Source organism: Vipera berus, assembly GCF_964194415.1.
Source record: "Vipera berus genome assembly, chromosome: 7".
Taxonomy (NCBI): domain Eukaryota; kingdom Metazoa; phylum Chordata; class Lepidosauria; order Squamata; family Viperidae; genus Vipera; species Vipera berus.
The window spans coordinates 76,373,628-76,400,529 of record NC_138209.1 but is presented as its reverse complement, the minus strand read 5'-3'; the positions used below and the strand labels follow the sequence as shown (position 1 = coordinate 76,400,529).

The 26,902-nt window shown below is 44.1% G+C and overlaps 1 protein-coding gene and 1 long non-coding RNA gene across 4 annotated transcripts; one reads left to right on the top strand and one right to left on the bottom strand.

Annotated features, from left to right (window-relative positions):
* Positions 1-365: 365 nt before the first annotated feature.
* UBE2K (ubiquitin conjugating enzyme E2 K) lies at positions 366-26,768 on the bottom strand. 2 transcript variants are annotated; one of them, XM_081332893.1, is made up of 7 exons: positions 26,494-26,768; positions 10,509-10,602; positions 7,684-7,742; positions 5,590-5,672; positions 4,471-4,570; positions 4,033-4,161; positions 366-2,683 (listed from the first exon to the last, which is right to left on the bottom strand). In XM_081332893.1, the coding sequence occupies exons 1-7, from the start codon at positions 26,554-26,556 to the stop codon at positions 2,609-2,611; spliced, it is 603 nt and encodes a 200-aa protein (XP_081189019.1). In that variant the 5' UTR covers positions 26,557-26,768; the 3' UTR covers positions 366-2,608. The 2 variants fall into 2 exon arrangements, with proteins under 2 accessions (XP_081189019.1, XP_081189018.1); XM_081332892.1 differs by lacking the exons at positions 7,684-7,742; positions 10,509-10,602; positions 26,494-26,768 and adding an exon at positions 6,709-7,672.
* On the top strand, positions 7,787-15,415 carry LOC308671002. Of its 2 annotated transcripts, XR_014027130.1 has the most exons (4): positions 7,787-8,125; positions 9,860-9,912; positions 14,032-14,137; positions 15,079-15,415. It is a non-coding gene; the product is annotated as an uncharacterized lncRNA (long non-coding RNA). The 2 variants fall into 2 exon arrangements; XR_014027131.1 differs by lacking the exons at positions 7,787-8,125; positions 9,860-9,912 and adding an exon at positions 11,252-12,259.
* Positions 26,769-26,902: the final 134 nt, after the last annotated feature.

Below are 26,902 nucleotides of genomic sequence, written 5' to 3'. Positions count from 1 at the left end.
AATGACTCCAGCTTCCCCCCCCCCCCGACTTTGCCGGTCAAAAGGTCGCAAAGGGGGATCATGTGACCTCCGGACACCGCAACAGATGTAAGTACATGCCAGTTGTCAAGCGTCTGAATTTTGATCACATGATCTGCTACAAAGGTCGTGTGAAAAAATGGCCATAAGTCTCTTTCTTCCAGTGCCGTTGTTAACTTTGAATGGTCACTAAATGAATTGTTTGTAAGTCCAGGACTACCTGTATGTATGCCACAAGCACCTTCCTGCGTTCAAGGCCTTTCTAATTTCATTTGACATAATCACAGAATTTTCCTTAGAAAGATTTATCGAAGTATAAAAGCAGGAGACATTTTATCCCAACTAGCTACTTTCCAAGTTCTTTCTTTTAATGATGCGTAAAGAACAAGGAAATATGAAATCTGTGTTTACACAATTACCACCAGGGTAAATAATATTGCGATGACCTCATCAAAACATAGACCGTTAAAAAAAAATACTACAAACACAAAAGGCAAATTGTCAGGGCTGTATTTGCCCCAGCTAGGATTTTAACAAAAATGTTGAGCAGCAACAATTTTTTAAAAAAAAAAAAAATAAATATCAAAGAAATACCAACAAAAAAAAAGGTCACATTTCCTTTGGCTTTTGCCAGTGATTTACATGACTGTAAGATAAATCACACAATCGACTGGATGCAGAAATGGGATGTGAGAAAGCAGTGCTTCCTATTGCACAAATAATTATTATTTTCTGCGTCACAATATCTGAGAGAAGAGACAATGGGAATATCTTGCAGAAGAGAATCCTGCACGCCCACCTTGACTTCTCATTATTATTATTATTATTATTAAACAGTATGACAGATTAGCAAAAACTTATCAGTAGCCCAATTGCCTGTTCTTCAATTAAAAACAAGATTATTAATGTAAACACTTCTATCTACAGTACATAAGGAATTGGACTGAGGAAAATAACTCGATATGCTCCGTGCGCGCCGTCGCATTTCGCTTAGAAGAATTTGCAGGGCAGTGCCGAAATCACACACACACACACACCCGTTTTCAACGAAACGTCGGTGTTTTGGTCTTATAGAAAACTAACAACCTGGAGTGTCTAGAGCAGGGGTAGGCAACCTCGGCTCTTTTATGACTCATGGACTTCAACTCCCAGAATTCCTGAGCCAGCTTGGCTGGCTCAGGAATTCTGGGAGTTGAAGTCCATGAGTCATAAAAGAGCCGAGGTTGCCTACCCTTGGTCTAGAGAGATCTCAGTGAATATAAAGATACACTGTACATACAGTTCTTTTAGCGGGAGCATTCATCCTGGAGAAATTTAACATACGTGTACAGCAAAAAAACAAAAAAAGAAAAACCCCAAGATCGCCAAATGTCAGCTAGGGAAAAATGCACACGCGGTGGGGGGTGTCTTGCATAACCCTTTATAAGCAACTGCCAATTATGTCCCCAAAGCCGACATTAAAAAAAAAAAGGGGGTGGGTGGGGGGTTTGGCATTCTCAACCTTAACCAAGAGACCCAGTTCTTTTTCAATCAACTCATTCTAGCCAGAATTTATTGAAAGAGGTTCCGATTCCTTGCAGAAGAAATAAAAACAGCAGCTCCACGGGGGTTTGTGCTATGTCCAAAGTTAAACCAAACCTTTATACAATTGTGTAGAAATTACATTGGTGGAAACACTCGCACGGGTGAATTCGAGAGGAGACGGCTAGGCTAGACGGCACCGATTACCCCACAAATTCCGAAGAGGTCCTAGCGTGATTATTGCCACTGTGCGTGCAGCTGAAGGAGGGGGGGGGGAGGCTGGGAAGGAGGAGGGTGTACAGGGGGGTCGACCCCAAAGGTGGGGGAAAATATCAAGAGTCAGCACATTTTGACTTTCCGAGACCACCTGGAAAATCGTTTAGGCAAAAAAAAAAAAAAGGTACAAGGATGAAATACTCCCCCAGTACTTCGGTGTTTTGTTCAGCTCAGCCCGATTGCTTAAAAGTGTCTACGTAAAGTACAAGCATGCAAATATAAGGTCAGTCCACAGGCATGTAAGGATCCATTTTAAAAAAAAAAAACCAAAACAGAACAAAAAAAAAAACCCGGGATGGGGTGACATCAACGATTGATGAATTACAGACACAAGCTGATGTGTTCTGAATAAAAAGTCAAAAATCCTGATGCAAATTCCTGCTCGGTCTTGGGTCGCGCCGCTAACGCTTAAGGGCAGACAAGCTTCCTCCCACCAGTTGTGGTTTGTTTTTTTTTTTTTTTGATTTTTGATTTTAGCCAAGCTGGAGGAATTTACAATATTTAGCAAGGAAAACAAAAACAAAAAAATTTAAAGTATTTCCCCCCTTGGTTGTTTTTTTTCCGTTTCTTTTAAAATTTACACAGATGTTTAATTAGCTTTATTTACAGAGCAGTTTTGTCTTTTTTTTTTTCCCTTTCAGTCTCCAATAGGGCCTAGATAGCATCAGGCAAGAATGCCAGTTTTTGTTTTTTTTAAAAGAGAATCTATATTGAAACCTAAAAAGAAGAGAGATGGTGACGGTCCTCAAGAAGAGGCAGGTTGGGCTACGCTGAAGCAGCTTCTGCACAGGGCTCAGTTACTCAGAAGTAATTCTGTCGCTCTCTCTACGTCCCATGATTTTGATGACAAGGCCACTATTACCGCATTCTGCAAGAAAGACAAAAAAAGCCACTGAGGTCAAAAGGGGCCCCTGTACTAAAAAGAAGAAACCCCCCCACCACAATTTTCACCCCGGCCTTAAACTTGGCCCTTTTATGACTGGTGGACTTCCAACTCCCAGAATTCCTCAATCGGCCATTTTGATGAAACTGCGGGCTTGGATCCAGACCGGGGGGTCTTCCAACTTGGCCCTTTTATGACTGGTGGACTTCAACTCCCTCAGTCGGCCATTTTGATGAAACTACGGGCTTGGATCCAGACCAGGGGGTCTTCCAACTTGGCCCTTTTATGACTGGTGGACTTCAACTCCCAGAATTCCTCAATCGGCCATTTTGATGAAACTGCGGGCTTGGATCCAGACCGGGGGGTCTTCCAACTTGGCCCTTTTATGACTGGTGGACTTCAACTCCCTCAGTCGGCCATTTTGATGAAACTACGGGCTTGGATCCAGACCATGGGGTCTTCCAACTTGGCCCTTTTATGACTGGTGGACTTCAACTCCCAGAATTCCTCAGTCGGCCATTTTGATGAAACTGCGGGCTCAGATCCAGACCATGGGGTCTTCCAACTTGGCCCTTTTATGACTGGTGGACTTCAACTCCCTCAGTCGGCCATTTTGATGAAACTGCGGGCTTGGATCCAGACCAGGGGGTCTTCCAACTTGGCCCTTTTATGACTGGTGGACTTCAACTCCCAGAATTCCTCAGTCGGCCATTTTGATGAAAGTGCGGGCTTGGATCCAGACCAGGGGGTTGTCTTCCAACTTGGCCCTTTTATGACTGGTGGACTTCAACTCCCAGAATTCAATGCTGGGAGTTGAAGTCCACCAGTCATAAAAGGGCCATGTTGGAAGACCCCCCTGGTACAGACAAGTGCTGGACTTAAAATTGGTTTTTGTCGCTGTTCGAAGTTAGAACGGCACTGGGGGAAAAAAGTTGACTTAGGACCCTTTTTCGCACCTACAACCTGTTGCAGCCATCCCCAGGGTCACGTGATCAAAATTCAGAGGCTTGGCAACTGGCGTGTACTCGTGACGGTTGCAGTGCACTTGTGACAACTGGCAGCCGAGCCAATCAGAAACACTGAACAAGCGTGTTAAGAGCTGCCGTGATTTGCTTCAGAACGGTGGGAAGAAAGGGGCCAAGAACGTGGGGCAAACCCCACTTAAACGACTGCCTTAGTTAGCGGTGGAAACGTTGGGCTCGGTTGCGGCCATAAGTCAAGGACCACCTGTGATTCTGGATCTCAGGAAAACAGATTGGGTTAATAAAAAAAATAAATTAATAAAAGTTTTAGCGCACTTGGGAAGAAGGGGAGATACGAGAAGCGAGGCTTACCCTATCAAATCCCATAGCACAAAGATTTTCTATCTTCTTGGTATATTCCGGACTAGAAACTGGTGCTCCAGCGTAAACGTGCGCCCAAAGCCGAGCTGTCTGTTTAAACATTTCTGAATTTTGTTTGTACTGTGTCCAAGGGAGGGAAAAAAAACAGAGAGAGAGAGAGAGAGAGAGAGACCACATGAAATCTTGCAGAAAGGACAAAATCTGTATCTAGTGTGGAGAAATGTGTAAATGTGTAATACTCTTGACTCTTTCCTCGGGAAGAGGATGGAAGCCAGCAAAAGGGGTGGGGGGAAGCATCTTTTTCACTAGCTTGTTTCCGGACTTTTAAAGTTCCTCTTCCTGGGAGAAGAAAGAGGGGGGGGGGGGGGAAAGGACCCTTGAAAATCTCTAAAGTGGATTTTCTAAAAGGACAAGGAATCGGAGTTGTACCTGGTTTGCCACAACTGCATCTTGAGGGTCGTCGGGTTCCGCAGCCGCCAAGAGGGCTTGCAAGGATAACAACACTGTTCTTAAAGTCATCGCTGCAGCCCTGAAAAAAAAACACAAAAAAACCAGGCTTCACACATACACCCAACGTGAACGCCCATCGGATGCGACTGACCGAGGTCAGGGGTAGGGAAACCTTAACTCTTGTGGACTTCAACTCCCAGAATTCCTGAGTCGGCATGGACAGGGGTCTTTTGTGACTTGTGCCTGGCTGAGGAATTCTGGGAGTTGAATTCAATAAACTTAAACTTAAGTCACAAAAGGGCCAAGTCTGAAGACCCCTGGGCTTAGTAGAAGTCAAGATCGCTGTAATATCCCTTTGGCAGAAAACCGCCACCTATATCTTTGTTTTAAGTCAAAAATCACCAATAGGGCATTCTGCTTGATATTCATTTGGCGAAACTCTTTCTATGCCTCAATGATTTCCTTGATAACAGTAGGAAGAGATCCTGGATGTTTCCTGGATATTAACACTGTTTACTTCTACGTTTTTCTTTTCTGTTCAAAATGAGGCTACAATTATAGTCTACATTCCAGTAAGTGGCTTGTTAGAGGTTACTCTAGGAGGGCAATATTAATGGTAAAATGATAGGGTCAATATTAGGCCACCCAGGGCAGCTCTACAGATAAAATCAAAATGATTATAGCATGAAATCCGGAGCCGTTATATCTTTACGTTCATTTTCTATAGTTCTGAAATGAAAACACTACGAAATTTCTCTACGTCGAAGTAGTTCAAACATGCGGCCAAATTAAGTTACACGAATGAAAATACTCCCTTTTTTTAAAAAAATGCCCCCCCCCCAATGCTTCATTTCTCTGCTTCCTCTCTTTTGCTTTGTTTGCAATCAGACTCCGGAAACTACGATCAAAGCTATTTAAAATTCACAGTTTAAGCACTTGGGTAAATCGTTTGGAGACAAGCAATCGCCAGTTGTGTGTCTTCAGACGTCACCGTAAACGATGGCTAACAGTCTCTCCTTGTCTCTGAGAAAGAATTGCTATTCCCCATAATCTCCAATTATTTTTCAGGATTTTCCCGAACTTTGCACGGAACCTTACCACTGATCTTTTAGGATATCCAAACAGATAGCTCCGGTGACTGAGCTAATATTAGGATGCCAGATTTTGGTAATAAACCGCACCTAAAACAGAAGAGAAGCTGCGATGAAAATAGGTCTTACACAATGGATAAGCACCGTGCCGCAGGGGTCCCCAACTCTGTGGACTGGTGGGTGGTTGTAGAAGGGATGGTTTCGTGCGTGTGCACGTCCCTTTACACAAACGCGGCTTTGTGTGCTTGCCCGCCATTTGTGCGGTCTGGCTCCCAATGGGCCACCTGGGTTGGGGATCCTTGCCGTGCAGGACAATTTTACAGGGTTTTAATGGACAATGTTGGTTGGTCCCCAAAGCAGTGATAATCTAACATCTGGGTTCTTCAAATTCAGATTTGAAATTTTTTTTTGAATACATGTTTGTGTTCTGTGCTCCTACGTACCCAAAACCCTTCATTTTTTGAGATTTTTTGAGAATAACTGTCCCCGGATATTGGTTGTGCGGCTCAATACTGCCAAGAGTTGTATTTTGTCCCTGTGACAAAAGAGAGCCCGCTGCTACAGCCCACAATCGCAGTCCTCTCACACAGACCTTCTCACAAGTACACAAAAACAGACTTAATCTCACCTCCCAACAGCTTGGGGAAGAGAGGAACATTAAACCTAGATTTTGGTGAGGAGATGACACGCCAACTCATGACAATCGGCATCAGAAACACTTCCTTCTCCAAGTTCTAAACCAAGGGTCTTCAAACTTGGCCCGTTTTATGACTTGTGGACTTCAACTCCCAGAATTCCTCAGCCAGGCACGCTGGCAGAGGAATTCTGGGAGTTGAAGTCCACAAGTCACAAAAAGGCCTGCTCTACTCGTTCTAGAATTCCCCTAGATCAAAGGTCTTCAAAGATGGCCCGTTTTACGACTTGTGGACTTCAACTCCCAGAGTTTTTGGGAGTTGGAAGTCCACAAGTCACAAAAGGGCCAGGTTGGAAGACCCCTGTTCTATACCCACCTCAAATCTGTTTCTCGCTTTTAATCAATCAATTAATTAAATTAAATTCTTTCAAACTAAAGATTCCTGGGACACACTGAGAACTAAGTCACCGTCTTTCTGCCCCTCTAACTTACTGCATTCCACTGTCCTTTTGAGAGAGGATGGGGTGTCTCAAGCTCCAGAATACACGTTCTTGGGGCATAACTTTTCATTTGCACGGCAGCTTTTGTGAATGGAGGCCTCTAGATCGGACACGGACGGAAGCGCGGTAGCAGTGTTGGGACTTTGGACAGCTAGGAAGCGTATGGGACAAACTTTCCAAGTCAAGGGGGGGGCAGGGCAGGTGTGTCCTGTTCACTAAGTGGCCTTCCTGAGTTTAAGTTTATCTGTATTTGGACTGTCAAGGACCGGATTTTGGTGGGCGATGCATGAAATTGTGTGCTGAACCACTATCAAAGGGCGCTCGTCCTCCTATTTGTGTCGCTATTTGTAAGAACTGAGGGAAAGTAGTACAGGTTCACTGGATCATTTAAATTAAAGCTCTCGCGTTGTATTAGTTGTCGCCAATTCTCATACTGCCCACTGATGAGAATATGGAAATTCTGTACAATGGTGCTTATCATCATCATTACCATCATTATTTTCTTTATTATTATTGTTACCTTACTTCGACAATTTGCTACAGTTTTATCACTGATCTATTGGGCTTTTAAAAAAAAAGTATCCAAGAAAAATAAACGTTTTCACCTATCCAGTTCCACTGAAAACATAAATAAGCACACATACAATTTACTGCTATTATATGTGACCATTACAAGAAGCAATCTCACTAAAAAAATTCTTCTTTAATTGAAATGACATTAGTACAGGTTGTCACACTTAACGCAGAGACAACGAATTATTTTTTACACAAGTGGAAGTTTTGTCGTACAGTAAAGCATTTCATAAGCAGGGATTTTTGACAAAGCCTGTATTTAATTAGAAAGATCTTGGAGGGGCAGCCAGGACAAATAAACAAAAAAAACCCCAAAAAAAACACTGCCTCAAAAAGGTTTCAACTCTAAAGAAAGAATCCAAAGAATTATTCACAATAATTATGTTCACCATACCTTAGGGGGATTAAAAGGATACGTTTCTGGAATTTTTATTTCTAATTGATATCTTCCTCCTATAAAAACCAGAACATATAACCACACTAAATACTTATCAGACATTAATTTTTCACAGCATTGAACTTTCTTTCATGTTAAAAAAACAACAATAGGATTTTAAAAGTTTGCTTTGGTTCTAAGGCAGGATGGACTCACTTTTTACAATGTAGCTGGAAATTGTACTGGTTGCCTTCCAGCCTATTCACCCCTGCCATTATAACTATGAGTTTACTCAGTTTGCAAGGCCCCTTGAGGTGAAAACCCTTTGGAGCATCGTCTGTAATACCACAGTAATTGCTTTTATTTCTTCCTGTTGTCTTTTACACCCCACCCTGAGAAAAGCTCTTGGCACGTGGCACAATTTACGGAAAAGCTGTACCCTCCGTTTGATTAAATGAAGGTAAGACTATCCCAAACGTTCCAGTGACAACAAGAAGCAAACACAAATTTAGAAGAAAACTGATGCCATAAAATTAATCTCCCCCCCCCCCCAAAAAAAAAACAAGTGACAAGAACAATGATTAGGAGTAGCAAGTCTCCCATGATCCCTCCGTACAGCACGGACGCAAGGATTATCAGAATGTCTCTGCAAAAGATGGAAGGCAGTTTGGGAGAGGATCTGGAGAACAGGGTCCAACCTTGGCAACTTTGAAGACCTGTGGACTTCATCTCCCAGAATTCTCCAACCAGCCCTGCTGCTTGGGGAATTCTGGGAGCTGAAGTCCACAGGTCTTCAAATTTTGGTCATCTCTCGTCTTAAAAAAGGCGGAGAAAGAAAGGCAGGTGATCGGAGTGAAAAGGGATGAAATTTTCCGGATGAAAGTCCAGAGATCTTGCTCGCTTACGCACACAGGTCGGTGAAGCAGAAGACCTAAAGCAGGAGTAGGCAACCTCGGCTCTTTTACGATTCGTGGACTTCAACTCCCAGAAGGATTCCTGAGTCAGCTTAGCATAGGCGACTCAGGAATTCTGGGAGTTGAAGTCCATGAGTCATAAAAGAGCCGAGGTTGCCTACCCCTGACCTAAAGGATCTCTCCTTAAGAACTTTTTTTTTCTTCCCCTGACCAAACAAAGGGTTTAATTGGATGTGTCTCACTGACACAAAGCCACACTGAGGCCGTTTTATTAGGCAACTGCCTCCTGAAAAACGAGAAAAAGACGACGGCCATGGTGGCCATCCAAACATGACTGAGTCACCGTTCCTTAGGCTATATCCATAAAATAAAACCCAAAGCCATGCAGGCTGACAACCTGACGAAGGCCAAGAGGGAAAGAACACGGAAGAAAGAAAAAAAAATGGATCCCGAATGAACTTTCTCTGAAAGCAAAGCTCTGCCAGCGAGAGGAACATCCAACGGGAACATTATAGCCGTATGTCTTGAGTAGGCATTCAAAGTTGGCACGCTCTCGCCTAAGTACAGATGTTTTCTACCTGGAGCCAGGACCGAGCCCGTCGCCTATATGAGGGGCCTCCACAGAAACCACAAAAAGAATGGGGGGAAAAAATCTGAATGGGGATGTCATTATTTTTAAGGAAGAAAAAAAAATAACTTAAGGGTCCTCCCGGAAAACCCTCCACTGTATTAAAATGAAAAAAAAAAGGTCTCCACAGCTATTCGCTAACTGTTTTAAATGAACATCCAAATCTTTTAAATCAGGGGTGGGGAACAATGACCCCTTTATGACTTGTGGACTTCAGCTCCCAGAATTCCTCAGCCAGCCATGCTGAAGTCCACAAGTCATAAAGGGGTCATCGTTTCCCCCCACCTTTGCCTTAAAATCAGGGGTCTTCAAACTCGGCCCTTGGATGACTTGTGGACTTCAACTCCCAGAATTCCTCAGCCAGGCACACGTTGTGCCTGCCTGAGGAATTCTGGGAGTTGAAGTCCACAAGTCACAAAAGGGCCGGGTTAGAAGACCCCTGCCTTAAATGAAGGAAGACGCATTGTACTTTAAAAAAAAGGTGTTTCCCCCTATGGTACATTCCGCACTGTTTCAAGCATTTTGTCTTTCATATATATATATATATATATTTAAGGACAGCTTTTCACTAAGCAAACTACTTATTTTATATGAGCGGAAAGACGCAGGTCTCAATGTATTTAAACTCTCTACGTATTTGCCTTATCAACAGGTACCCACCAGCTGCCTCGGATTTTGTTGCTAGGCTGAGTCAAGGAAGGGAAGGTGGGGAAAACAAATCAACCTATAAACAGTGGGTCTCCCCCCCCCCCAAGTGCAGCACCCAACCATTTTGGTTGCTATCTGGCCTGGAAATTTGGGGTAGCTTTTATAATTTGGGACTTCTAATTCTTAGACTTCTATCCGTATTCTGAGAATTCTCAATTCTCAGAATTGAAATACGCATACCTGGTTTGGGGAAACAGAATGCCATATATTTTTTGCTTGGCTGTAGCTGTCTTATTAATGTAAAACTGAATCCTTGTGCAATTGTTTCCATTGTGCAAAAACTGGCAAGGAATATCGACTGCCGTTTTAAATATTTAAGATATTTTGACTGGTAAATTAAGCCACGCTTCCACACACACACACACACAAAAACCAGACCATAAGAACGGCAAGAGTTACACACCAGCTTGAGTACTATAAACCCGACAGCAACTTGGTTATCCTGCATTAGTGATTATTTCCAAGGTTAAATTACAATATTTGTATTTGCAAAACATTTATGGTGTTTGGCAAAGAGCTTTCAAAACGAGACACATTGCACTCACAAGCTAAGATTAGAAGGATCTTAGATTGGTGGGGAAAAAATTACTTGCCTTCATACGGTGTGTCCGGAGGTCCAGCTATTTCTCCTCTTAATTCTGTAAAATTTTCATCTACGAGATCTACTTTAATTTGATTTTTGTTCGTCTTAAAAACAAAACAGAAAAATAAAAACAGTTAGAGGTTTACTATTAATTGGATTCTCTTTTTTTTAACTTAAATTTAGACAGATGAATTAGCCATATACGTTTGTCTTGATAAATTTTCTTTTAATTTCAAATATGAGCCCAAACCTTTCATTTCTCTTTACATTGATCAAATACTCAATTCTAGTTGGCACACTATAGCAGGGGTCCCCAACCCCTGGTTCGTGGACCGGTACCGGGCCGCGGCATGCCAGCAACCGGTCCACACAAACAAGCAAAGTCCCATCTGTGGGATGTTGGCAGCACACAAAACCACACACCCTCCAGTGCGTGGAAAAACCTCTCTCCACAGAACCGGTCCCTGGTGCGCCAAAAGTTGGGGACCTCTCCACTATAAAACATGTTCCATAGGGATCCTTCCAGAAACTGCTAGAAAACAGCCGAGACCCAAAACTATATAAATCACATTCCTTTCTCTCTAACTCGTTTTTCTAGCCGATAAAAAATTGTCCCTTGTCCTAAAGTATACTGAATCTTCTTTCTTTTTTATCTCCAATGTCAATCTGTCCATTTCTGCACAATCTTAAGATTTTCTTAATTAATTCTTCCTCCATTGGTGGGTCTTCATTTTTTCCAATATTGAGCAAATACTATTCTTGCTGCCCTGAGTCCTTCGGGAGATAGGGCGGCATATAAGTCCCAATATAAATAAATAAATAAAATAAAATAAATAATGCATGCAAAATTAAGTATGTACACACTATCTTTCTCACAGTTTCCCACTATTACGCCTAACAAAAACAATTCTGGATTAAAGTCTATATGTTTTTTTAATCATTTTCTTTAACCATATGCGTATTTTTGACCAAAATCTTTTAGCTTTAGGGCATGTCCACCAGATAGGATAGTAAGTACCTGGTTTTTGTTTGCATTTCCAACACTTATTAGACATATTTTTAAACATTTTTTTTGCTAATCTCACCAGGATTAAATGCCACCTATACAACGTTTTGTATAAATTTTCTTTATAGGTTGTGGTGGCCATTAAACGAACTACCATTGTTACTAAGTGAACACTGCAGTGTTTAAGTGAACCCATTGTCTCCAATGGGCATTTTTGGATGGGTACCGGATGTAAATCCCAATTTCTGGCAACAACAATAATAATAATAATAATAATAATAATAATAATAATAATAATAATAATAATAATAATAATAATAATAATAAAAAATAATAAAAATAATAAAAAATAATAATAATAGTAATAAAAATAATAATAATAATATTGTGATTCTGTGATCCCAAATTATAATCACATGCCTAGGGAAAAGTGTGGCTGTTGAAACTTCGAATCTGGGTGTAATTGGCTTTTACTGGGTCTCTCATATCTTCAAATAGTCACTATGCATCCAGTCACAAGTGGATTACCTGTATGTTATATCTATACATAACGGAATTTTTTTCCCCTCATACCCGGGCATTCTTAAAAACCTCGTTCTACTCTAATATAATAAACTGATATTTTTAGAGATGCATATTAGTTGGCATGTCTCAACAGGCAGAAGAAGTATCTGATCAACATGATCTTGGCTTGGAAGCTCAACAGGTTTAGGATTTGTCAGTATGTTGATAAATCAACAGGAAATGTCAAAGGGGTAAGTTATACTGGTAAATTGAGCAATTTACTGGAAAACATCCCTGGAGGAAAGAATGACAAACGAACTCTATGGGTATATATATCCATATAATCCCCAAGACTCAAGCTTTAACTTGAGAATAAAGGTAAAGGTTCCCCCGCACATGCGTGCTAGTCGTTTCCGACTCTAGGGGCCGGTGCTCATCTCCGTTTCAAAGCCGAAGAGCCAGCGCTTGTCCGAGGACGTCTCCGTGGTCATGTGGCCGGCATGACTAGACGCCAAAGGCGCACGGAACGCTGTTACCTTCCCACCGGAGTGGTCCCTATTTTTCTACTTGCATTTTTACGTGCTTTCAAACTGCTAGGTTGGCAGAAGCTGGGACGAGTAACAGGCGCTCACTCTGTTACGCGGCACTCGGGATTCGACCCGCCAAACTGCCGACCTTCTGATCGACAAGCTCAGCATCCTAACCCACTGAGCCACCGCATCCCTCAACTTGAGAATATCTTCACATTTATCTTTTTTAAAAATAGTAACATCTTCTAATTATAAGTATTATCAAACTTTTCCCAAATAGTGGTAGCAGGCAACAGCGTTTATATCTTCCACTCTTCTCTGCTTTTCAATCACTGGGGCTGCTTTGTTGTAAAGGCAAACCAAAAGCAACCAAATAAAATAATTAGAAAAACTGCTTGAAGGGGGGGGGGAAAGCATGCAAGGGGAAAGGAGTCAATCATTTATCTCGAAATTTTTAACTGTTTTTATAGAGATGCTTTTTCAAGAGGCCACTTGTCTTTCTTTTCTTTGAAGACGTTTCCCTTCTCGTCCCAGAAGCTTCTTCAGCTCTGACTGGAGGGTGAGGAATGGAAGGATTTATACTCCTTGCAGACAGCTGGTCGTTTGCATCCTTTTAAGAGAGTCGTCGAGGCCCCTTGGAGGTTTACCTGCATCCTCAGGGTCACCTGAGTGGTGCAAATGGGTGTGGATAAGCCTCCAAGTGGCCTCCACGACCCTCTAAAACACAGGTCTTCAAACTTGGCCCTTTTACGACTTGTGGACTTCAACTCCCAGAATTCCTCAGCCAGCGTGCCTGGCCGAGGAATTCTGGGAGTTGAAGTCCACAAGTCATCAAAGGAAGGGCCAAGTTTGAAAGAGCCCTGCTCTAAAAGAAGGCCAAGGACCAGCTGTCTGCAAGGAGTATAAATCCTCCGCTTCCCCACCATCCAGTCAGAGCTGAAGAAGCTTCTGGGGTGAGAGGCGAAACGTCTTCAAAGAAAAACAAAGAAAGTCCAGTTGCCTCCTGAAAAAAAAGGCACCTTTGGGACAAACCAGGAACCTGGGTGGCTGGGAATCTCCATTAACTGTGTTTATAGTGGAGCTTTATTTGCTTATCAAAGGTGTAAGCTGAGGCGTGCTTTGCTCTCATCTCGTATATCCTATGCCGGAAAAGGAATTCTACGTATGGTTGAAGGAATCCAGATTAGTTCAGAGGGGAAAAACTGCAAATTCTCTCCTGAAATCCTTTTGCAGATTAAAATCAAATGTCAACCTAAGTCTAATCAGTCACTTCGCTGAAACTGGAAATCCTTCTGATTATCTCATCTTCCTTTGGAAGGCATTTATACCTCCATATTGTTTTTAAGTCATGTAATACTCGCCACGGGCTTTCTGCTTACATCACACCCAACTTGGTGACTATCCCTAATTATATCTGACATGTTTACAGGTATGATTAAGAAACTAATGACACGTTTATGTCTAAATAATGCATTTTATTTTTATTTTTTTAGATTCTACGACTTTTCCTAAGAAGCATAAACACATTTGTTTTGGGAATTAAGTTTCTCACAGTCCAATTGCACGTTTGTGATAAATCAACTACCGCTGCATCTCATAGTAAGTCACTCTAGGTGGTCCTTAAGTTTTTCTGCGTGTGTTGGAAATGAAGGGCACAACAGTACTCGGGACGTGGTATAAATCCTTACACTGTTGTTGTTTTTACTGGAATTGTCGAGAAAGATTCCCATTATCCTTCGGTGCTCGGCAAAGTGGCCTTCAGTTTATATCAATTTTCTTTGGTCCTACTGGTTAACACCATTTAAAAGAGGCTTCAACAACGTTACAATTATTTAACATGCGTTTATAAATAAAACCCTGCTCATTCCAAATATTCCCAGCAAGTTTTGATCTAGCCAGCCTATACTCTCCACCATTTTTTCCGCTTGAGCACAAAGCCTGCATTACTGCAAATGCTATTGTGTAAAATAATGTTGTTAAACAAGTTGCTCTAGTTCACTACAACTAATTTGATGCTCAGTAGTCTTAATGGCCTTTAACAGACTTAGCTGTCTAACCTTTACAAATACTTATTTGGGAGTGTGTATCTGCAAATGCTAGGTTCTTCCCCCCCCCACTCAGGAAGAAAGAACTACAGTGGAATGAATGCTTAAAGCCTCTAGAACAGGGGTCTTCAAACTTGGCCCTTTTATGACTTGTGGACTTCAACTCCCAGAATTCCTCAGCCAGCGTATGCTGGCTGAGGAATTCTGGGAGTTGAAGTCCACAAGTCATAAAAGGGCCAAGTTTGAAGACCCCTGCTAGAAGCAATATAATGTACTCATTTTTCATTTTTTAAATGGCGATTCCTCCCTCTCCCAAAATCAACTAACATACAACAGTATCCCACATTATAGCTGCAAAGGAGGTAAATATCTCCTTTCAAAATTACAGATTGTGAAAAATTAAAATGAAACATTCCCCTTGGCAGCTGTTATTTATAGCCTCCATTAAACTACACCCCAGAAGTCCACATTCAATAAATTTTTCTTCTTCCACAGCTCAAAGTCAGCTTGTCTTCTCTTAGAAACTCTTCCATCTATTGTTGTGCCTTTGGCGGAGATGGGCAGCTAAATAAACTTGATTAATAACCGAAATGCATTTCCTTGAACAGCTACAACAGCGTGAATATTAATTTAGTGTTTTATCTTGTTATCCCAGGGCAAAGCCTTCAGCTCCTGTTGCAGGCTTTCTGCTTTCAATTGTCAAACGACCTCCATGAATTTATTTGAACATTTCTTGGGTGAAAACTTCCAACTCTTGGCCGTGCAGAAAAAAAATTCCATTGCAATTGGTATCATTTGTACACTAAATGATATAGTGTATAACTAAGCAAAGTTTGCCGTTTGCACCCATTTACATCCTTTAAAAAAGGTAAAGGTTCCCCCGCACATGCGTGTTAGTCGTTTGCAACTCTAGGGGCCTGTGCTCATCTCTGTTTCAAAGCCGAAGAGCCAGCGCTTGTCCGAGGACGTCTCCGTGGTCATGTGGCCGGCATGACTAGACGCCAAAGGCGCACGGAACGCTGTTACCTTCCCACCGGAGTGGTCCCTATTTTTCTACTTGTATTTTTACGTGCTTTCAAACTGCTAGGTTGGCAGAAGCTGGGACGAGTAACAGGCGCTCACTCTGTTACGCGGCACTCGGGATTCGACCCGCCAAACTGCCGACCTTCTGATCGACAAGCTCCGCGTCCTAACCCACTGAGCCACCACGATGATGCACTTACGTAATTTGCACCATCACCATCACCTACAGACTGGACAAAATCAGTCTTATACGCAAGACCGCAGTCGCCAAAAGGAACGACACAACTCCATCAAACCGGCTGCATTCTCTGTTCCTTGAGACCTTCCTTCTAACTCCGTGGACACGGTTTGTTTTCACATCTATTTTAATTCACAATTTATTGGACGTTTTAACTCTGGGGTTGTGGAGTTATTGTCTGCTCCTTTAAACAGAAAATCAATAAAATGGTTATGGCTCACTTACAAACCCCATCCACCCTTCCTAACAAACACACGGCCAAAAAGGCTTATGGAGGATCCAGTGTGTTACAATCTGGAGGCCAGAAGAAAAAAAAAATTTGCCCAGCACATAGTCAAAAGTTTCTAGCTGTTAATTTAATTATGTTGATATTGCTGCAAGCTGCCTCAAGAACGCAGGCTTTTCAAGTAAACAGGGGTGCACAATGGCAACAACAAAACCAGCTGGAGAAATGTTGGCGAAACGGATATAGTTCTGTACAAGAGAATGTGAAAATACATTGAGAGCCTACGGATGTGCCAGTCAGCGTTTCATGCTAACAGGGGGAAATAAGCTGCACTGGCTTTTCTACGATAAATTCAAAAGAAAAAGAACAGATTTCACTGCCTTTCTCAGAGAACGTACAACTAAATTTAGGGACATTGGTGCATAGGTAGTCTTACAGCCGAAGGGACGTGGTGGCTCAATGGGTTGGGACACTGAGCTTGTCGATCAGAAGAGCGGCAGTTTGGCGGGTCGAATCCCGAGTGCCGTGTAGCAGAGTGAGCGCCTGTTACTCGTCCCAGCTTCTGCCAACCTAGCAGTTCGAAAGCACATAAAAATGCAAGTAGAAAAATAGGGACCACTACGCTGGGAAGGTAACAGCGTTCCGTGCGCCTTTGGCGTCTAGTCATGCCGGCCACATGACCACGGAGACGTCCTCGGACAAGCGCTGGCTCTTCGGCTTTGAAACGGAGATGAGCACCGGCCCCTAGAGTCGGAAACGGCTAGCACGCATGTGCGGGGGAACCTTTACCTTTAGTCTTACAGCCATTCATTTAAGGAGAAGGTTCCTGACAGCAAGGACAATTAACCAGTGGAACAGCTTGCCACCAGAAATCGTGGGCGCTCCATCACTGGAGGTTTTTAAGAAGAGACTAGACCAGGGGTAGGCAACCTTGGCTCTTTTATGACTCGTGGGTCACGTGATCCACTTTTGCGACCTTCTGACAAACAAATTCAATGGGGGAAGCCGGATTCTTAACAACTGTGTTAATGCCAGTGACTCATTGTGGCAAGCAAGGGCACAAGATGGCGCAAAATTCACTTAACTGTCTTGATTAGCGACGGACATTTGGGAGTCAATTGTGATCGTTGAGGACTACCTGTATGATCCTTTTTTTTTTGGCAAACCTATCTACCTTATTACCTGAACTGCTTTTCCAGCTGTCTTCCCATCGCATTTATGATCCAAGGGCCTGACGGTCCCAAATATTTACGGTCCCAAATACCTTATTAAACACGCGCAAATGTTGCCACCTGGTTCTAATTTCTAGTATGTCGGATGGAAAACCTATCCCAATACATGGAAAGGAATTAATTTTATTGTATTGAATAAAAATATAATACGAAAGAAAGGAAATCTATCCTGGTTATATTTGGAAAACGTCCTGTAGACTGTGCATTCCTCCTCTGTTCTGTTTTGATGTTCATTTGGAAAGTGCTTCATAAAAATAATCTGCCTCTCGTGGACCGGCCTCCTTTGGTGGTGCACAACAAAAACACGATCGTATTTGCATTGAGTTGACAAAATGCAGCCTTCCCAATCACTCCCGGGATACTGTTTCTTTGTGCACACTGAAGCACACAGCCGAGGAAGACTCTGAAACATGTTTTGAACATGGCAAGGTAACGGCGCGTCATTTTGCAGTAGACGGACGAGCTCTGAGAAATGCATACAGGTCAACTCCAAAATAAGCACCTGGGAATACGGGGGACGCTTGTTCTTAGGACAAGCGACATGGGACAGCAGCCAAAAATATAACACAAAGAAAGGCGAAAGGTCTCACTTCTACTGATTTTTCATGCTAACAGTCATAAACTTTAAACCAGCTTCTGTATTGCACGGACAACTTTTGTCGTTTTCTTCTTCCAAAGTAGGAAACCTGCTTTTTCCAAAATTTTGCATCCGACACCAGCGGGATTGAAAAATGCAACTTTACATTAGGCATTCTGCTAGCGAAGAAAACGCGGACAGCATTTGAAGAGCAAAGCTCACTTTCTCAAACATAATCAACGTGTCCCTAATTATTTTCACCGTCAATATAATTGCCTCCGGGAAGTGGCCTTCCAACGACTGGATATTTTGCAAAGGCAAGATTTGGCTAAGTTTAATCCATTCTAGTTGGGTACATTTCATCTCCACAGCATAAATTCTGCATAAATTATAGAATTCACTGGTTTCAACTCGAATCTTTTAGCGTTCCTTAAAGGTTGTATGTTATATAGCCGTCCACGTAGGCTGCAGATTTCTATCGCGTCAGGATGATTCCGCTGTCCTCAGGTTTTTTGCAACAGAAGGTGGTCTCTGAAGAAGTTTGACAGAACATACTTTTGCCTCTTTTAATCTAGTACTGGGTTTCCCTGAAAATAAGACCCGGTCTTATTATTATTATTATTATATTTTTGCCTCCAAAAGAGGCACCAGGTCTTATTTTCGAGAGGGGGCGGGTATCTTTTCCACGGTCTCACCTCGTGATGGCGGCACCGACAGCCCTGCTCAGCTGACCCACTTCTTCTGCGGCCGAAGGAAGTGCCTCTGCAGGTGAGAATGGAGCTCCGGATTGACGCCCGCGGCAGGTGCACACAGACACCTGGCCTGCATTTCGCCATCAGGGACCTTCTGGAAAGGCCGGTGCAGCCGAGAACCTAGCTAGGGATTGAATCTGGAGCTCCGTTCTCAGCTGCAGAGGCCTTTCCTGAAGGTCCCTGATGGCGAAATGCAGGCCAGGGGGGCACCGCAGAAGAAGTGGGCCGGTGAAGTGAGGCAGGCCTAGTTGCAATGGTAACTGGGTGCGGGGCGTGTGGGGCAGCTCCCCCCAACCTTGGGCTTGATTTTTAGGCTCACCCCAAAACCAGAGCATATTTTTGCGGTAGGGCTTATATTAGGCCCATCCCCCCCCCAAAAAATCAAGCTACGGCTGATTTTAAGGCTAGGTCTTACTTTCGGAGAAACGCGGTCTGCGTTTTTTATTATTATTCTACGGTTTGTGATGCTCTACGGTGCTACTTTTAATGACTTGTTTTAGCTCGCCTTCAGCTTTTTTTCATTGAAAGGCAGGTCACCATTAAAATACATAAATGATACATTGTAATGTCAATCATGTAATCCTCTGAACATGTCACCCTATTCCCAAAAATGTTAACAGCCACCTGCAATTATTCATTAATTGTTATACTTCTAAATTACACAGGAAGCTTCCGTGTAGTTACTGTATTTAGTAAATACAGAAGGAGGGCAGTAATGGTATATTCTCCTTGTGCACAGATGTTACAAATTATAGTTTGTTAACGTCTAACCCAGCTTTGAAAAGCCCTACCGTATGGAATGGATTAAAAAAGATGGAAATTCCTTGCAGAAAAATTCTCCTGTCGTATTTTTTCACTGAAACCTTAACTTTTTTTAAAAAAATGGATACAATCAAATTTAAAGCTGTAAATATCCTGTTTTAGGTAACGCTCTTAGGGAGTGTATCTGTAAATCAGGTTGGATGTGCTGAACTCAATATATTAATCATGCCCAGCGTCTTCTATTTACTTCTAAAACACTTTATGAGGCCTCAATGATTGAAAATGGCAATTTTTTCCAATTCGATTTTTTGGGGGGAAAGCCACATTGCAGAATTTTTTTAAAAATGGATTAAAAATTAATCCAGTTTTAGGACACTGTATTTTTCTAAGAAATCTTCATTTACATGGTGTGTTTAAAAGACGTCATGAAATGGGTTTTTTTTTAGTGAAACCTATTCCAGATAAATGGAAACGAAGATTGTAGCTATATACTTTTTAAAAAACTGAATCAATCTATAAAGAGTTATTGCTATGTTCAAGTAAAATTTATAGGTATGTCAAAAAGCACATCCCATTGATTTAACTTTTTCATTGTATTTCAAAAAAGAAGAAACAGGGGTGACATGACAGCAGTATTCCAGTATCTGAGGGGCTGCCACAAAGAAGGGGGGGTCACGTTATTCTCCAAAGCACCAGAGGGAAGGATGAGAAACAATGGTTGCAAACAGGTCAAGGAGAGAAGCAACCTGGAATTAAGGGGGAAACCTCCTGACAGTGAGGACAATTAACCAGTGTAACAGCCTGCCACCAGAAGCTCTGAATGCTCCAACACTGGAAGTTTTTAAGAAGAGACTGGACATTCACCTGTCTGAGATGGTATAGGTTCTCCTGCTTGAGCAGGGGGCTGGACTAGAGGACCTCCAAGGTCCCTTTCAGCTCCTTCCTTCCTTCCACAGCCTGCCTCCAGAAATCGTGGGCACTCCATCACTGGAGGTTCTTAAGAAGAGACTGGACATTCACCTGTCTGTGACGGTATAGGTTCTCCTGCTTGAGCAGGGGGCTGGACTAGAAGACCTCCAGGGTCCCTTCCAGCTCTATTCTATTCTATTTCATCACGTGACCTACAGAGCTTTCTTGCCATTACTGATAGCAAAGCGCGTAAGTCTTCCACTAGAAAGAGCTGCCCAAATTCTACCTGCAGAGGAGAGGAGACTTTTGCTGTCCAGAAAGCACATCAAGACTAACGTTTGCTTCTGAGCATCTCTAGATAAAGACCGGGACCTCTGGAACAATTTGGTCTGGAGACTCAACAATGATTTGGCCCTTTGGACCTCTTGGTGAGATCCAAAAGCAGCATTTTATCAGAAGAACCCAATTACCAACAATAAAGGACGGCGATGGTGGAAATGATATGGTTTGTGGCTGCTTTGGTGCATCGTGGACCAGGAGACGCACATCCCAAAAGATTTTAGATATCTTTTTTTAGCACAGTTGGGTAAGAGACAGTAAGTCTGCTGTTCACCAATACGAATCCAGCTTTTATTTTTCCAAATTATCAGCAGCTTACTCTAGTTTTTAGAGATAAGATGCTCAACTGGGTGATGGATAACCAACTCCATCCATTGCCAGATAGCACGGAGCATGTACTATGCATCTTGGTCCCGATTTTCAAACTTAAAACTGCTTTACAGTTGGTAATGCAGAAACAGCAGCAGCGCTGATGATGTTACCTAGTTTGGGTAATGAAAACCTGCAAGAAACCAAACCAGGTTCAGACAGCACAAAGGACCTCTTAGAAAGAGCTACATATCAGCTCCTTTATTTTAGTTTGTTCAGCTGACATTAGGAAGGCAATATTGAGGGGAAAAGCAGCACTACTTCAATCAAATGAATACTATCTCAAGAATTTAAAACCACTGTAAAAACAAGACAATTCCAGCCCATTATTACTGATAAAGTTTCTATTAAAACGAGGACAGATACAGACATCACATTGTCACGTAACATTATGAATTCAAATGTCCTAATTTTCTAGAACTGTGATTCTCCATCAAGCTATATCAAACAGGTTTTGTAAGCGAACGTATAAGGGTTGTCCTCGACGTGAAACCACAACGGAGCCCCAAATTGCTAAGTGAGACATTTGTTAAATGAATTTTGCCCAATTTTGCGACCTTTCTCGTCACAGTTGGATGGAATGGATTTAAATTTCAGGGCTTACCCCAAAGAAGAGGGAGTCAAGCTATTCTCCAAAGCGCCTGAGGGCAGGACAAGAAGCAATGGATGGAAACTAGTCAAGGAGAGAAGCAACCTAGAACTAAGGAGAAACTTCCTGACAGTCAGAACAATTAATCATTGGAACAACCTGCCCCCAGAACTTGTGGGTGCTCCATCACTGGAAGTTTTTTTTTAAGAGGAGACTGGACAGCCATTTGTCTGAAATGATATAGGGTTTCCTGCCTGAGCAGGGGGTTGGACTAGATGACCTCCAAGGTCCCTTCCAACTCTATTATAATAATATATAATATAATAATATATTGTTAAGTGAATCAGTGGAGTTAAATTAGTAGCCTGGTTAAGTGAATCTGGCTTCCCCATTGACTCTGCTTGTCAGGTCGCAAAAGGTGAACGTATGACCATGGGACATAGGAAAGGTCATCAGTATGAACCAGTTGCCAAGCATCTGGATTTTAGTCACATGACCACGGGGGTGCTGCAATGGTTGTAAGTGTGAACAACGTTCATAAGTCAGATTTTTCAATGCCGTTGCAACTTTGAATAGCCACTAAGTGAACTGTTGTAAGTCAAGGACCACCTGTATGCCCCATGCTTGGAAAGTTAACGTAGAAGGAAGCTAAAGATCCTTAAACCATGATGTGATACATCTCTGTTGGAATTTATTTTATAGCTGTTACATAAATAAATTTAGAATTGGGTTGACTGGATCTTTTTATACAATACAGTTGAAAAACAGCACTTTCAAGATCTTCAATGCTAGTTCCTGAACTTATTTTACTTTCTTTCAATTATCTTTGTTTTAACCTACAACATTAAACATAATTTCAGAGCTCAGTGCTTATATTTCAGGAAAATATATTCCATCAGAAGGAAAAATCTATTTCTATCTGGCTGACATTTTACTAAAGTTGAGGAAAAGCAGAATTATTACCGCCCTAAGTCTATGACACGGATGGAATAAAAATTTCTTAGTTGTAAAATAAACTAATATTGAATACTGAGTAGTATCTTGTTCAAAATACTTCACATTTTGTGAAAATAAGTGAAAAATAGCAGACTAAGACCATACATAGCACTCTGAATAAATTGGAGTAAGACCAGGATACAAATCTAACGCATTATAATGCTCGCTTTTTTACTATTATCAGTTGTGCCAATATTATATTAGATATGTATATATCAGTGGACTAAGAATATATGAATGAAGAGATAAAGGGCCTTTGGAAAGAATATCACACTAATTGATAATACACAGCACAAACAGAATATATTTTGAAATGAAAGAACTGCTTTTTAATGTGTGCTTCCATCAATTTTTACAATCCATTATGTAAGTATTGAGAAGAACCCTTTTTTAAAAAATAAAAGAAATCCTCTCAATGAATGCTTATCCAAATAGCAATTTTACTCATGAACATTTAAAATATGAAATAAGAGTTCTTTTAATCCATCAATGGTTATGTAGGTTATAATTACATGATTCTTTCCCTACCTGTGCAAGAGGGAAATATATGTGCTCCATCTTAAATACATTTGGTTTCAATAATTTTCCCAGTGGTTTGTGCATTATAGCAACAGCTTCCCACAGTCCATGCATTTTAACACACCATCCCATGCCCTGCACTAAGCTATGTTGTTGACTTGTTTTTTGGCTTAAGCTATTTATTTTGTACACAGAAGGCCAGCAAACAGACCATAGTTTAAGGCTTACTCACTGCAATTAAATAAGACTACACCAACACACAGGTCTTTGTAATTTCCTTCCTTCCTCCCTCCCTTAGTGCTGATTTATATTTCTGGCTTGCTCAAGCTCTTAACCAATCTGTAAAGGTCCAAGGCAAGTTTCCCCCAAGACCCCAGATTATGCTGCCAGGTTAAACCCTCAGCAACAAGGGCACATGACGCTACTTTTAGCTTAAATCCCAGTGGAAAAACTTTCCTCTGACCTGGTCAACTGGACGGAAGAGCAGACCTGTAAGGACACATACCAACCTAGATGAAAGACCTATAAAGGGCCTATAAATGGAAAGAGAAAGGCTTCTTTCTTTCGTTTAGATTTGTATCCTGCCTTTCTTACTGCATAAGTAACTCAAGGTGGTTAAACACACCTAAACGTGGCTTCCTCCCTCCTATTCTCCCTGCAACAACCACCCTGTCAGGTGGGCCAGGCTGAGAAAGAGGGAGCGGCCTAACCAAAGTCACCCAGCTGCCTTTCTCGGCCAAGACAGAAGTCAAACTCATCGTCTCCTGGTGACTGACCCAAAGACACCCCAGCCAGCTTCTACGCCATATACGGGACTAGAACTCCCAGTCTCCTGCTGACTGGCCCAAAGGCCCCCAGCTAGTTTCTACGCCACATACAGGACTAGAACTCCCAGTCTCCTGCTGACTGGCCCAAAGGCCCCCAGCCAGTTTCTACACCATATAAAGGACTAGAACTCCCAGTCTCCTGCTGACTGGCCCAAAGGCCCCCAGCTAGTTTCTACGCCATATAAAGGACTAGAACTCCCAGTCTCCTGCTGACTGGCCCAAAGGCCCCCAGCTAGTTTCTACGCCATATAAAGGACTAGAACTCCCAGTCTTCTGCTGACTGGCCCAAAGGTCCCCAGCTAGTTTCTACACCATATAAAGGACTAGAACTCCATCTCCTGCTGGCTGGCTTAAAGGCCCCCAGCTACTTTCTACGCCATATAAAGGACTAGAACTCCCAGTCTTCTGCTGACTGGCCCAAAGGTCCCCAGCTAGTTTCTACACCATATAAAGGACTAGAACTCCCAGTCCCCTGCTGACTGGCCCAAAGGCCCCCAGCTAGTTTCTACGCCACATACAGGACTAGAACTCCCAGTCTCCTGCTGACTGGCCCAAAGGCCCCCAGCTAGTTTCTATGCCACATACAGGACTAGAACTCCCAGTCTCCTGCTGACCGGCCCAAAGGCCCCCAGCTAGTTTCTACGCCACATACAGGACTAGAACTCCCAGTCTCCTGCTGACTGGCCCAAAGGCCCCCAGCTAGTTTCTATGCCATATACAGGACTAGAACTTCCAGTCTCCTGCTGACCGGCCCAAAGGCCCCCAGCTAGTTTCTACGCCACATACAGGACTAGAACTCCGTCTCCTGCTGACCGGCCCAAAGGCCCCCAGCCAGCTTCTACGCCACATACAGGACTAGAACTCCCAGTCTCCTGCTGACTGGCCCAAAGGCCCCCAGCTAGTTTCTACGCCACATACAGGACTAGAACTCCCCGTCTCCTGCTGACTGGCCCAAAGGCCCCCAGCCAGCTTCTAGGGGGCCACATACAGGACTAGAACTCCCAGTCTCCTGCTGACTGGCCCAAAGGCCCCCAGCTAGTTTCTACGCCACATACAGGACTAGAACTCCCCGTCTCCTGCTGACTGGCCCAAAGGCCCCCAGCCAGCTTCTAGGGGGCCACATACAGGACTAGAACTCCCAGTCTCCTGCTGACCGGCCCAAAGGCCCCCAGCTAGTTTCTACGCCACATACAGGACTAGAACTCCCAGTCTCCTGCTGACTGGCCCAAAGGCCCCCAGCTAGTTTCTATGCCATATACAGGACTAGAACTTCCAGTCTCCTGCTGACCGGCCCAAAGGCCCCCAGCTAGTTTCTACGCCACATACAGGACTAGAACTCCGTCTCCTGCTGACCGGCCCAAAGGCCCCCAGCCAGCTTCTACGCCACATACAGGACTAGAACTCCCAGTCTCCTGCTGACTGGCCCAAAGGCCCCCAGCTAGTTTCTACGCCACATACAGGACTAGAACTCCCAGTCTCCTGCTGACAGGCCCAAAGGCCCCCAGCTAGTTTCTACGCCACATACAGGACTAGAACTCCCAGTCTCCTGCTGACTGGCCCAAAGGCCCCCAGCTAGTTTCTATGCCATATACAGGACTAGAACTTCCAGTCTCCTGCTGACCGGCCCAAAGGCCCCCAGCTAGTTTCTACGCCACATACAGGACTAGAACTCCGTCTCCTGCTGACCGGCCCAAAGGCCCCCAGCCAGCTTCTACGCCACATACAGGACTAGAACTCCCAGTCTCCTGCTGACTGGCCCAAAGGCCCCCAGCTAGTTTCTACGCCACATACAGGACTAGAACTCCCCGTCTCCTGCTGACTGGCCCAAAGGCCCCCAGCCAGCTTCTAGGGGGCCACATACAGGACTAGAACTCCCAGCCTCCCGGCGACCGGCCCAAAGGCCCCCCAGCTCCCTTTCTCACCTTAGGGCACGGCCTCCAAAACTCCCAACCTCCAGAGCATTGGCCCCAAAGGCCCCCAAGCCGGCTTTCTCCCCCACCCCCACCCCCACCCCGAGGAGGAGCCAGAACTCCCACCACCTGGTCCCTAGCTGCTGAGGCCGCCGGATGCTTCAAACAATGCAGACAATTACACGTATTCTTTCCACACACACACACACCCGCCCCGACCTCTAAAACGAGGCCTGACACTTCCAAGGCCTCAGCAGCCCTCGAAGCGGGATGGGGGGGGTAGAAATCAGCCCCTCGAAAGGGGAAAAAAAAGGATTGAAACCGCCCCTCCCTCCCAGGGTTGGGGGCCGTTTTCTCCCTCCTGCCCATGGGAGGGGGGGGAAGCAGACCTGCCCCCCCACTCCCCTCAGCCTGCCTGCTTCCCCCTTTCCCCCCCCCACAGGTCTCCCCTCACGGCAGACCCCCCCCAAAAGACCTCGCCCCGTCCCTTGCAGGAGGAGAAAGCCCCAGCAGGCCCCCTCAGGCCCCGGGCAGCCCCCAGGCGGGATGCGGAGCCCCCCCCTCACCGGCGACCGCGGGGGTGGGGGGAGGGGCAGAACCGTGAGGGGGGGAAGCTGGACGGGGGGGGGTTGGAAGCCTGACCTCCTCGCTCTTCAGCACTTCTTTGAACTCCCGCTTGATCCGCTGCACCGCGATGTTGGCCATCTCGGCAGCGGGACCCGCCGAAACCCAGGTCGCTCCCGCTCCCGCTCCCGCTCCCGCCGCCGCCGCCGAGCCGGGCCGAGCTCCGCCGCCAACCGTCACCGCCACCGCGGGAGAAGCTCCGGCGGCCCGTCCAAAATGGCGACCGCGCCGAGCATGCGCGTTGCGCCTCCCGGAGCCGGCCTCTTCCTCTCCGTCATAGTGGGAACGCTGGCCGGGCGAGCGGGGGAGGGGGGGGGGTGGGTGGGAGAGGCGGGGGAGGTGTGGCGCGCGCGCGGGCTGTGGGCGGGGCCCCAGAAAGGGCTAAGTGAGTGAGTGAGTGAGTGAGTGATTGGGTGGGTGGGAGGGA

What these genes read in the sequence shown, in the direction of transcription:
- UBE2K (XM_081332893.1), bottom strand. Translation starts at nt 26,556, where the DNA reads ATGGCCAACATCGCGGTGCAGCGGATCAAGCGGGAGTTCAAAGAAGTG. An exon ending in TCCGGACACACCGTATGAAG is followed by an intron (nt 7,743 to 10,508) that starts GCAAGTAATTTT and finishes TGGTTTTTATAG; the next exon opens with GAGGAAGATATCAATTAGAA. An exon ending in ATCCTTTTAATCCCCCTAAG is followed by an intron (nt 5,673 to 7,683) that starts GTATGGTGAACA and finishes CTTCTGTTTTAG; the next exon opens with GTGCGGTTTATTACCAAAAT.